Below are 12,829 nucleotides of genomic sequence, written 5' to 3'. Positions count from 1 at the left end.
CATTCTTTTCCCCAAAAGGAACTACTACCTTGCCCTTTATGACACTTTCTTCTTTGCTCTATTTTATATGTCTTCTACTCAACTGCACATTCTACAATACTAGTATTTATTTTGCTTATTTTTTGAGCTTATGACATACACTGATACGTAGCATGTGTTCTGTGTGTCCGGCTTCCTTTTGCTCAACACTGGTATCAGCATCCATGCTGTCTAGGAAACCATACGTCATTCATATTTGTTGGCTTTTTCACAAATTCCTTGATTCTTATTTATTTTGGGATTAGGCAACTGCAACCTTTTTTTTTTCTTTTTAATATTGCAACCTTGAACAACAACTTCTACCTATTTACACTTTCTCCTTCAATCAAGACTCTTGCCAAAATCTGAACACTAAACTCATACCTTCCTTTCCTGAGAACAACCCTGTAATTCTTCTACATTGGTTATCATTCCAGACTTCCATCTCTTCAGCACCCACACAATTTCTCTGTTCATCCTTTTGGCTGTTATTATTTCTTTGATTTTGATCAATGTACCCCATGTTCCATGCTGTCCCTTCAATCTGGAATGGTGTCATGCCCAATACTGGCCTTCCCTGCTGCAACAGCCGTTTCTTTCATTGTGTTTTTCCTGATTTTGTGGAAGAGGACTGCATTCTCTCCTAATCTATCTCTTCTGGTATCCATGGCCCAGATGAGGCACTGAGGAAATACATTTGTGAGGATCATTTAGCACAACACAGGAGGTAGATTTAAGAAAACGACCACTTAAACAAACATTTACTACTCTCTAGACATCAGCGGTGAGAAATGAAAACTCATGTCACTACGTAACTCCTTCTACTGTATGGACTGACCTAATCAATTATTTGAGGATAAAATAGTACATAGACACACAGTGTCCATTTCTCTTAGGTTTCTGTGATTCAATGTACAATGGATTTATAGTCTGGTTTAAATACATCATATGCATATATGCTACATAACACAGGACTTGCAAAGGAGTTTCAGTTGTAAATGTTGACAGAAGACAAATGTTATGTAATCACTTAACCTGAAAATCAGGTATTGATACTGGGTTTTACCTGGTTTCCCTCTAAGTTACTGATATGGTATTTTACCTCATACAAGAATCTGTGTCGTAAGTTTAAGAATAGACTCATTATATTTAAATAATTCTACTTACTGTATTTGCGATGCCCACTTTACATTCCTGGGTACAACAAACACATTTAACTGGGTAAAAGCTAGGCAAGTATAATTAGGTGGGTGGGGCAGTAACTAGAGAAAATGAGTGATCTCTTTTCCATTTAAGTTCTAAAATTCTCCATGAGTATTCTACCTTTATCCTGGATCCTCAGTATTTCCTCCCTGTTAGGTGGTGACTTGAGGCTGTTCTGTAAGTCACACTCACTCTCTCCTTTGTGCCTGTTAATCATATGCTCTTCCCATCCAGAATGACTTCTCCAGCAATCCAAGTTCACGTTTTCAAATTTCAGATCAAACTCACCTTCTCTGGCATGGGAGTCCCTTATTAAATTGACCCATGTGGCTTCCCCTGACTTGCCTTTCTCTTTGCTCTCTCTGTACATGGACGTCAAATGAGGTCATCTCTAGGGCTTACTCTGATCTACTGATAGCAGATGCTTGTTAGAAGTACTCTGAGGCTACGGTAAGGGTCTGTGAGAGAATGTTCCTGTTCAAGGGACAGGAAGTGGTATTTACTATCTCTGTCTTAGCACTTTATCAACGCCTCACAAAGTGTTTTGGCCCCAGTGCATAGTGACAGCTTGGGTACCAGCTCTTGTGCTTTGGCAGCTTTCAAAATATCTAACAGAATATCTAAAAATATATATATCTAATAAACTGCATGGTAGGAACCGAGTATCAAGCTCTTGATGATCAAATCAAGTCTCCTTATTTATAATTAAATTCCACTTATAATAAGCATCACCAATTTTCTATAACTCTACTATGGCACAATTTACATATGGCAAAATTCACCCATCTTTAGTGTCTAATACTTGCCAGGCAACTACAAATGCACTTCCAGTTTCTCTGTATTTGCCTTTTTGGAAATTTCATGTAAGTGGACTCACATAATATGTACTCTCTCCTGACTTCTTAACATAATGTTTTGAGGTTCATATCATGTATCAGTATCAGTACTTCTGTCAGTACTTCATTCTCTTTAATGCTGAATAGTATTCCATTGTATGGACAGGCCATATTTTGGTTTATTGATCTCTGAGTCATGTTTGTACTTTTTGGCCATTATGAACAATGCTGCCAAACATTTGCTATCTAGCACACTTCTATTTCTTATAACTCAACATTCTTACAAAATCTTTACTATCCTACTTGTTTTTAAGAAAATATCTCAGCAGCAAGCTTTTAGGCATGAGTTATTAGATTCAGAACATAGGAATTTTTACAAATTATACCAATACAGATTAGATTTTATTATTATAATTAAACATAAATCCTTAAACCCAGTAAATTAACTGGGGTTATAGGAAGAATCTAATTAAGACCACTATATGTACTAAAGTTAATTGACATAAAATGCCTTACTATTATTGGTGCTGTTGCCATTGAAAGACCCAGAAGAACTGCTATTGTCTTTCTCTTTATCTTGATTTTCAAAGTCCATATTAAGGGACCTGTGAAAAAAATTACATATGCAAGTTTTAATTTTGCTTAAGAAAGAAAGTAGGTCCAAAAAGTCAGTAATGAGACAATATTTTAATATGCTAAGGCATTATGGAAGACAGGAAAGGCTCTTTTGAACAACTCTGCAAAAACAGTTCTTGTCATCACATTCTGCAAACAATCTACATTCCTTCTAGTATGTCAGTTCAAGAGTTCAGACTGCAGATAAAAGCATTCCACTGTGGCCAAATCTTCCAGCCGTATCTCTGTGCACATCCTTAATTATTTCCTCATGATAAATACCTAGAAAGAGAAAAGTTAGGTCAAAGGGCAAAAACAATTTTGAGACTTTAACATACTACACAACTACTTCCAACAAGGTTATACCAAATTTACTCTCTGATAGCAGTATATGAGAAATTTTTTTCTCTACACCTTGTCAGCTTTCATTTAACAACATGTATTTGAGCTTCTATATATAGGACTGTTCTACATAATGGAGGAACAATAAATAGTGCATAAAACAGACTTTCATGGATTGGACATTCAAAGTTGGGGGAGGGACACTGGACATTCAAAGTTGGGGGAGGGACACCAACAATAAACAAGAAAATAAGTTCAATGTATATATGGTAACAGCTAATGAGAAAATGCAGGAAATGAAAAGACTAAGTTTGAAATTTTAAATAGGGTAGGTTGGGAAGGCCTCACTGATGTGATTTCTAGTCAAGACCTGAAGGAAGTAGTCATTGTCCATCTGGAGAACTAACAATGCAATCTCTGTTCTAATTTTGCATTCTTTAACTACTAAACAGTTTTGTGTACTTGAGTTCACTCATTTATTTTTTGGTTATCTAACTGTTCAAGTCCTTAGCTCATCTTCATCTATGTTAAAGTGTTTGTGTCCTAAAGAACTTCCTGCAGGGGTGCCTGGGTGGCTCAGTGAGTTGAGCGGCTGTTTTCAGCTCAGGTTATGATCCCGGGGTCCTGGGATTGAGCACTTCGGGCTCCCTGCTTGGTGGGGAGTCTATTTCTCCCTCTGCCCCTCTCACCTGCTCATGCTCTCTCTTTCTCACTTGTTCTCTCTCTCTCAAATAAAATCTTAAAAGAACTTCCTGCAATGATGGAAACATTCTTTATCTGCACTGGGGAGACATCAGCCACATGAGCACTTAATATGTGGGAGGGCAAAATTAATTTAAATAATATGGGAGCTGTAACTATAAAATTCTTAGATGAAACATGGGGATAAATCTTCATGATCTTGGATTTATCAGTGGATTTTTTTTTTTTTTAAGATTTTATTTATTTGACAGAGATCACAAGTAGGTGGAGAGGCAGGCAGAGAGAGAGAGAGAGGAAGCAGGCTCCCTGCTGAGCAGAAAGCCTGATCCAGGGCTCCATCCTAGGACCCTGGGATCACGACCTGAGCCGAAGGTAGAGGCTTTAACCCACTGAGCCACCCAGGTGCCCTGTCAGTGGATTCATATACATGATGCCAAAGACCCAGCCAAAAACTGATAAAATGGACTTAATCAACATAAAAATCTTATGCTTCAAAGGACACAATCAAAAAGGTCCCAACGCACAGGATGGGAGAAGATACCTGCTATCATATGTCTGATAATGGCCTTGTATTCAGAACATGTAAGAACTCCTGCAATTCAATAATAAAAAGACAACCCATTAAACAATAAGCAAAGGATCTGAATAAATACTTCTCCGAAGATATGCAAATGACTGCCAGTAAGCGCACAAAAAGATTTTTCACATCATTAAATATCAGGGAAATACAAATTCAAACAGAATGAGATAGCACTTCATACCCACCAGGATGGTACAACCAGAAAAATCAGATAATAACCAAATGTCAGCAAGGACATTGCTAGTAAGAATTTAAATTGGTGCAGACACTCTGGAAAACAGTCTGACATTTTCAATTTCTTTCATAAATATAGGGCTATTCAGGTTATTGATTTCTTCTTGAGTGAGTTTTAGCAGATTGTGTCTCTCAAAAAATTGGTCCATTTCATCTAAATCATCAAATTTACTGGCATAAAGTTGTTGACAGTGGTTCCTTATTATTGTTTTAATACCGGAGGCTCTAGTAATACCAGCTCTATCATTCCTGATACTGGTTTTATGGCTTCTCTTTTTCCTGATTAGTCTGGCCAGAGGTTACCACTTTTATTGGTCTTTAAAAATCAGCTTGTGGTTTCACGGATTTTTCTCTATTTAAAATTTCTAGAGAAAATATTTCACTTATTTTGGCTTTGATTTTTATTCTTACCTTTTGCCTATTGCTAAGTTGGGTTTAATTTGCTCTCTTCTTGCCTAGTTTATTAAGGTTGAAGTTTAGATCACTGATACCTTTTTCTTTTATTCTAACCTAGGCATTTAGAGGTATAATTCCTCCCTAAGTACTGCTTTTGCAGCAACCCACAAATTTAGAGTGTTTTCACTTTCTTTTAATTCAATGTATTTTCCTTACTTCTTTTTTGATGCATGGAAGTGTTATTTTTGTTTCCAAATATCTGGGAATTTTTTAGACCTCTTTCTGTTACTGATTCGTAATTTGATTCAGCTGTGAGCTGTTAGGGACTGAACGTTTGTGTGTCGTCCCCCCGTCCCGGCGCAAAAGTTCATTTGTTAAAGCCCTAACTCCTAGTATGATGATATTTGGTGACTGGATCTTATGGATGTAATTCTGCTAAAGTCACGAGGGCACAGCCCTCATGATGGAATTAGTATCCTCTTAAGAAGAGATACCAGAGAGCTTTGCCCTCTCTCCCCTGAGTGTGCACACAACAGGGGAAAACCATGTGAGCACTCATGGAGAAGGTGGTTGTCTGCAGGCCACCAAGAGTGCTCACCAAAACCCAACCATGCTGGCACCGTGACCTTGGATTTCCAACCTCTGGAACTGTGAAAAAATAAACTGCTGTTGTTTAAAGCCATCCAGTCTGTGGTATTTTGTTACGGCAGCCCCAGCTAACTAATAAGAGATTAGAGATCCTACTTTTTATGCCTTGTATCCACTTACTGAGACTTCTTTTATGTCCCCAAATATGTTCTATCTCAGTAAATGTTCCATATGCACTGTAGAAGAATGCATATTCTCCTGTCAGTTGGGAGTGTTCTATGAATATCAGGTTAAGCTGGTTGAGAGTATCATTCAAGCCACTGATTTTCTGACAATTTATCAAGTACTAAGAGAGAGGTACTGAAATCTTCAGCTATATTTGTGAATGTTTTATTTCTTCTTGAAGTCTATCAGTTTTTGCTTCACGTATTTTGAAGATCTTTTATGTGATGCATATTTAGGATTATTATGATTTGTTGATTAACTGATCCCTTTATCATTATGAATTAACCTTGCCTGTAGTAACATTTCTTGCTCTGAAAGCTGCTTTGCCTGATATTACTACAGTTAACTCCAGCTTTCTTTTTTTTTTTTTTAAGATTTATTTATTTATTTATTTATTTGACAGAGAGAGAGAGACCACAAGTAGAGAGAGAGAGAGGGAAGCAGGCTCGCCGCCGAGTGGAGAGCCTGATGCGGGACTCAATCCCAGGACCCTGAGATCATGACCTGAGCCGAAGGCAGCGGCTTAACCCACTGAGCCACCCAGGCGCCCAACTCCAGCTTTCTTTTGATGAATATAAGGTATGTCTTTTCTCAACTTTTTACTTTAAATCTTGTTCTACCTTCATAGCTATAACATACTTCTTTTAAGCTGCATGTAATTGGAGCTTACTTTCTAATTCAATCTAACAATTACTACCTTTTGATTGCAGTATTTAGGCCAATTTCATTTAACAAGATTATTGTTGTGATTAGTTTTGAGACTATCATGTTGCTATCTGTCCTATCATTTTTTGTTGTTCCCCTTTACCTGACTTCTTTTGGATAAATAGTTTAAAGGAAAAAAAAGGTTTATTTATTTACTCTAGAGAGAGAGAGCACAATCAGGGGAAGGAAGGGGCAGGGGGAGAAGGAGAGAAATCCTTAAGCAGACTCCCTACTGAGCATGGAGCTGGATGTGGGGCTCAATCCCAGGACCCTTTAGATCATGACCTGAGCCAAAATCAAGAGTCAACCACTTAACCGAGTTACACAGGCACCCCAGTATTTAAATTGATTCTCTTTTTAATCTCCTTTGTTGTCTTATTATCTGTAACTTGTTATTTTAGTGGTCACTGAGCATTTATATTAAAACACCTTTAACCAATACAGTGTACCTTCAAGTTATATTATGGTATTTCATGTGTAGTATAAAAACCTGACAAGTTTACATTTTGTTACCCTGAACCTTTGTACTATTTCCATGCATTTTACTTGTACATGTTATGCTACAGACTGTACAATATACTGTTAGTTTTGTTTACATAATTATATTTGAAAAAATTTTACATAATAAGAAAACAGTCCTTTTATACTTATCAATATTGTTACCATTTCTGGTGATCTTTATTTCTTTGTGTAGATCCAGATCTCCAGCAGTACCATTTTTAATCTGCTTGAAGTACTTCCCTTCACATTTCTTATAGGGCAAAGTGGTTTTGTGTTACCTGGAAACATCTATATTTTGCCTTCATTTTTGAAAGATTTTTTGCCAACAGAATTTGTCAACACAGAATTTTATGTTGATGGTTTTTCCTTTCTGTACTTTAAAGATTTTATTTTTTTATTTATTTGACAGACAGAGATCACAAGTAGGCAGAGAGGCAGGCAGAGAGAGAGGAAGGGGAGCAGGCTCCCCGCCAAGCAGAGAGCCCTATGTGGGGCTTGATCCCAGGACCCTGGGATCATGACCCGAGCCGAAGGCAGAGGCTTTAACCCACTGAGCCAAGCAGGTGCACCCCCCGCTTTTTAAAAAATTTTATTTTTTAATTTATTCCTTTCTGTGCTTTAAAGCTGTTGTTCCACTGTCTTCTCATTTCTCAGTGAGAAATCTGGTATTTATTCTTATCTTTGTTCCTCTCTATGTAACATGTTCTTCTGCCACCCCACTCACTCCTGGCTCCTTTTTAGATTTTCTCTTTTATGACTGCTTTTCAGTGACTTGATTGCGTTATGCCCTGGAGTAGTTTTCTTCATGTTTTTGTGTGCTATGAGTTTAAGTTTCTTAGATCTGTGGGTAATAGTTTTCTTCAAGTTTGGAAAAATTTTGGCCATTAATTCTTCAAGGATTTTTCTCTCCTTCCCTTTCTTCTCTCTTGCAGAGATTCTGACTGCCCATATATTAGCCCCCTGGGGGTTGTTCTTTGATGTCCATAGGTCAAAGACACTTTTTCCATTAAGAACATTTTTTCCCTCTTTTCTGTATTTTGTTTTGGACATTTTCTGTCACTGTGCCTTCAAGTTCTGAATCCTTTCTTCTGTAATGTCTAATTGCTGTTAATCCCTCCCAGTGCATTTTGTTCAGGTTTTAAAACTTTTTATTTACATATTTAAAAATTTGTGCAGTCCAATAATTAAAATCATTTGAACAAAAAAACCCCACTCCGATTAAACAGCATTTTGCAGCCTGCGAGACACCCTAGAACAGCTTGATTTCCCTCTAGATTTCACTGCTGTCCCACCCAGCTTCTTTCAGCAGCATGCAAGTTTTCCTTTCCTGCCAGCGAGGCAGGCAGATGGGAGAAGTATGTGACCTTTGTTGTCCATAGTCTTCGATTCTTTGATGTGAAAAGGGGCAGCAGTCATTAACGTGATCCAAACTCTTTGCATCTTATAAACAGCTAGAAGCAGTAAAATACGCAATGCTTGTGGAGTACAGTGCATATTGGCAGTACGCGCCCTATTACAACTTTCCTGCTTGCTCCTTCTGTTGTTTCTTTTGAGGGTAGGTAATTTTTCTCTTGCATTTCTATCTTCTTCAATTCTGACTTACTGAATTTTCCAATCTCAGCCATATCAGGTTTGTGAGACATGGTTACAGAGGAAGCAGAGTGAGGAGCATGAGCAAGCAGTGTCTGGTCTGAGCAGTGGCTCAGTTCCCATTCAGCGTATTTTTTTTTTTTTTAATCTCAGATGTTGCTGTTTTTCACTTCCAGAGGCTTGACTTTGGGTATTATTTTATTTATCCATGTATCTTCCTAACTTTTTGTATAGATGGAATGTAATTTATTACATCAGTTTTAATGTACTTCTTTGGTAATTCCAACATATGTGTCAGTTCTGGGTTGGTTTTGACAGAAGATTCATCACTGGTCACGTTTTCCTTCTTCTTTGCTGCCTGGTCACCTCTGCTTGTATGCCAGACATTATGAGTTTTACTTTGTCTCAATATTTTTATACTCCTGCTGACTATCTGATATTTTTATATTCCCACAAATCTTCTTGAGCTTTGTTCTGGAATGCTGTTAGTTACTCAGATGTAGTGTGTATTCAGGTATTGCTGTTGTAATTTATTAGGCAGTGCTCAATTTAGGGTAATTACTCTCTACCAACTGAGGTACTCTCCCCAATGCCACATGAATCGTAAGGTTTTCCAACCCAGCTGAGGGAGTAGGCACTCTTCTACTCCTTCCACATTATCCTTTCCTTAACTTCAGGTAATGTCCTCACAAGCATGCAGTGATCAATACTCCAATGACTTCTCAAAGGGTGCACCTGCAGATCTCTGGGGTTTTCTGTCTTTAAAGCACTTTTGTCTTTCAGATTCTGTCCTGTTGACTCTAGCTGCCTTACGCTTCCTGGACTCTTTGAGGAAGGGGATGTCTCTCCCTGCACCATTACCTAGAAATTGTCTTTAATGTTTTCCCTTTTTCTTAAATTTATTTTATATATATCTATTTACTTATTTACTTTGTATTTCTTTGACAGAGAGAGAGACAGCTAGAGAGGGAACACAAGCAGGGGGAGTAGGAGAGGGAGAAGCAAGCTCCCCTGAGCAGGGAGCCCGACGTGGGGCTTAATCCCAGGACCCTGGGACCATGACCTGAGTCGAAGGCAGATGCTTAACAACTGAGCCACCCAGGCGCCCCTTAAATTTATTTTTGACTAGTAAAAACTGTACCATTTATGGTATACAACATGATGTTTTGATACATGTATACATTGTGAAATGATTACCACAGTAAAACTAATTAACATATCCACTGCTTCCTGTAATTATCTCTTTTTCTCATGGTCAGACACCTGAAATCTATTCTCTAAGCAAGTTTTAAGTACAGAAGTACATTAACTATAGTCACCACAATGTACATTAGGTCTCCAGAACTTATTCATCTTATAGCTGACCCTTTGAACAATCTCTCCCCTGTCCCCTAACCCTCCAGTGTCTGGAGATCATATGATAATTGTCTTTCTCTGACTGACTTATTTCGCTTAGCATAATACCCTCTGGTTCCATCCATGTGGTTGCAAACGACAACACCCTTTAAAACATGGATAATAACACTGCTCTTCTGAATACCGTCAGGACTCTGATGCATTGGCCTTCCTGGGAGTTTATAATTACACACACACACACACACACACACACACACACACACACACACAAGCCCTGTATTTTAAACATTCATCTTCTCACATCTAGTATTAGGGACTTCTATTTCTCCAGCAATGAGAGGAAGACACTTTAACAGCGATTAGGAAGTATACTAGCTGTTCGCAACTCAGTCAGCCCTAGTTACTGTTACAGCTACTGGCTCCTGGGACAAACTCTACCTGGTCAACTTTGATTAGTTCCACAACTAACTAGACACAATGTTTTGCAAATATTTCTCCTGTAAGACACTGGTCCTAGTTTTCAGTTTCTGTGGTTTTTAAACTTTAATCCATGTTTCTCATGGAAAAGCTAAGAGAGTTAAACTCTAAAACTGGTGATGTAATTTATGAGGACCTATCTGGAGCCATGGGAATATAAAGACCACTTCTTCCCTGTGGGGATGCTTTGGAGAAGACCTGTATTAATTTAAATTGCATTTTTCAACTTCACTTATGAGTGGAAATAACAACAACAACAACAACATTTGTTATGTCTACTCAGCTTAGAATCTTGAAGACAGCATGATACATTTATAGAAACTGTTAACCAGCATCTCAACCACTGGGGCTGGCTATTACAAATTGTTAGCTTTTCCTATGCTTTCTCCTGGCCATTATAATGATGTCTGGACTGGAAAGTACCAGTCATCTTTATGGTTTGACCCTCGGCACAGCTAGTACAAAGCCTTTGTCTTAACGTTGGGTAAATGAGACTGGCTGCGGAGTACTGTCAGATAGGCTTAGTGGTGATACCTAACTACAGTTCAATTTGTTATTAACTAAGGACTATTTAAGACTACCCTCGCTGTTTTAAGGCAAGGACTCCCCTTCTTTCCAACTACTAGTAGGTTGTGACTAACTTAAAACCAGTTTTAGTTGTAACATTTTCTTAGACCCTAGTCTGGTAACTGTTGCAGGGACCTGAAAGTTTTAGATAGGCTAATGAGGTATAAGGTAGGGGTGTGGGGTAAGCAAGCATGTGTATGGTCTGAAGCTTACTTGAAACTTGAGAAGTTTCAGAACTTGAGTTTCTTACTGCCACAAGTAAGCTTAGCTAAAACCAAGCACTGCTTGATAAAACAGACCACGGGTCACTACTCCACAAAACAGAAATCTGGTTAAATGAGGTTGTGGGGCCCCATGTATTTGCTCAAACAGGAAGATGCGTGTATTGTAGCTTTACAAAACAAGATCAATGGACAACCTAGGTTTAGCAGATTCCAGGCCACTGTTACTGGGGTCCAGCAACAGTTACACTGCACAAGTGACAGCCAACTTAAGCTGTTTAAATAAAGTCTTGGCTGCTTCCTGAGCAGAATGATGAGCCTTTATCCTGCCTTACTTGGTGATCTTTATTAACTCTACAGACATGAAATTGCTTGTATGGACCTAGAAGCGTTTGTTCCATCTTCATAAAAGACTATCTTTAACTCCACCCCCCTACCCCCTGCCATCATAATCTCATTGTTATCACTATACAGTAACATACATTAATTCATCAGTGTTATCACTAGACATTCCAGCCAAATTGTATCTTGGCTATTTGCTTAACAGCAAGTCTGGGTTACTGAAATCAATGTTCAAACACTCACAGAAAGACCTGGGCTCTGGCTATTTCATCACAACCACCTACCATTGCAGAAAATGCCATCTAAATTATAGCATATCATTTGCTATTTTTAGTTGCCTTGTCATCAACTATGACTGAACAGAAAATAGTTATGGGTCAAGCTGTAGGAGGCATACAAATTTCTAATTATTGATGCTAGCCAAGAACCTATATGAAGAATCTACTACTAAGATTCCAGGTAAAAGAGATGGTCTTCTGACTAAGCAACTGAAAACTTCCTCAGGATTAAAATAATGGTAATAGTTAACCTTTATTAGAGCTTTTCCTGTCAGGCATTATAAGCTAGCTGCTTTATGAGAAATATTTGTTTCACAGAATAACTGTAACTAGTAATATCGACTGTATTTAGGAGAAATTCAAAGTTTCTCCTCTTTCTGAGGATCTTAGGTTAAAGGTCTGTCTGATCTTAAGACCAACAACAGTTGTAATTCACCTGAACAACTAGGTTCTTTTTATTCAACAGCACTGTAAAGGTTTTCTTTTCTTCTTAAAGATGTAATGAAATTAAAATGGGAGTGGAGAGGGTAGGCCCTGATCCAATCTGACTGATATCTTTATAAGAGGAGGAGATTAGGACAGAGAGTGACAGTCACCCCTGGCACATGCTTACATGTGAGAGAAAATCATGCGAAGGGCACCATCTACATGTGAAGACAGCAACCTATTAGCTGTTTCAGAACGAGACCAACTCTGTTGACACATTGATCTTGGACTTTTGGCCTCCTGAAATAAATTCCTGTTTTTAAAGTTAGATAGTCTGTGTTACTTTATTATGGCAGTTGTAGCAAACTAATATGAAGATGCTCTATTATTATCCCTATAAGGTAAGGAAACGAAGGTTCTCACTATACACCCTGTCTTGGCTATAATATCAACCCTTCCAAAACAAATGAACTTCTATTTTTTTGAAAAAATATACTGATTACTAAAAAACCCAAACAGGAGAAAAAGGTAAACAGACTCCCCATCTCCAGAGATATATGTATTTGGTATACAATTGCCTTTTTAAAAAATGAGGATTAATACAGTATTATTTCACACATTAATATA

General features: G+C 38.0%; 1 protein-coding gene across 1 annotated transcript in view; it reads right to left on the bottom strand.

The window, feature by feature from the left end:
• Positions 1-12,829, bottom strand: part of SPPL3 (signal peptide peptidase like 3) — a 143,418-nt gene that overhangs the window by 20,387 nt on the left and 110,202 nt on the right. Inside the window, exon 3 of the mRNA XM_046025558.1 lies at positions 2,574-2,662. Coding sequence (XP_045881514.1) covers positions 2,574-2,662 — 89 coding nt within the window. The remainder of the gene's footprint in view (positions 1-2,573; positions 2,663-12,829) is intronic.

Source organism: Meles meles, chromosome 12 (assembly GCF_922984935.1).
Source record: "Meles meles chromosome 12, mMelMel3.1 paternal haplotype, whole genome shotgun sequence".
Taxonomy (NCBI): domain Eukaryota; kingdom Metazoa; phylum Chordata; class Mammalia; order Carnivora; family Mustelidae; genus Meles; species Meles meles.
This window is presented reverse-complemented; position numbering and strand designations above follow the sequence as displayed.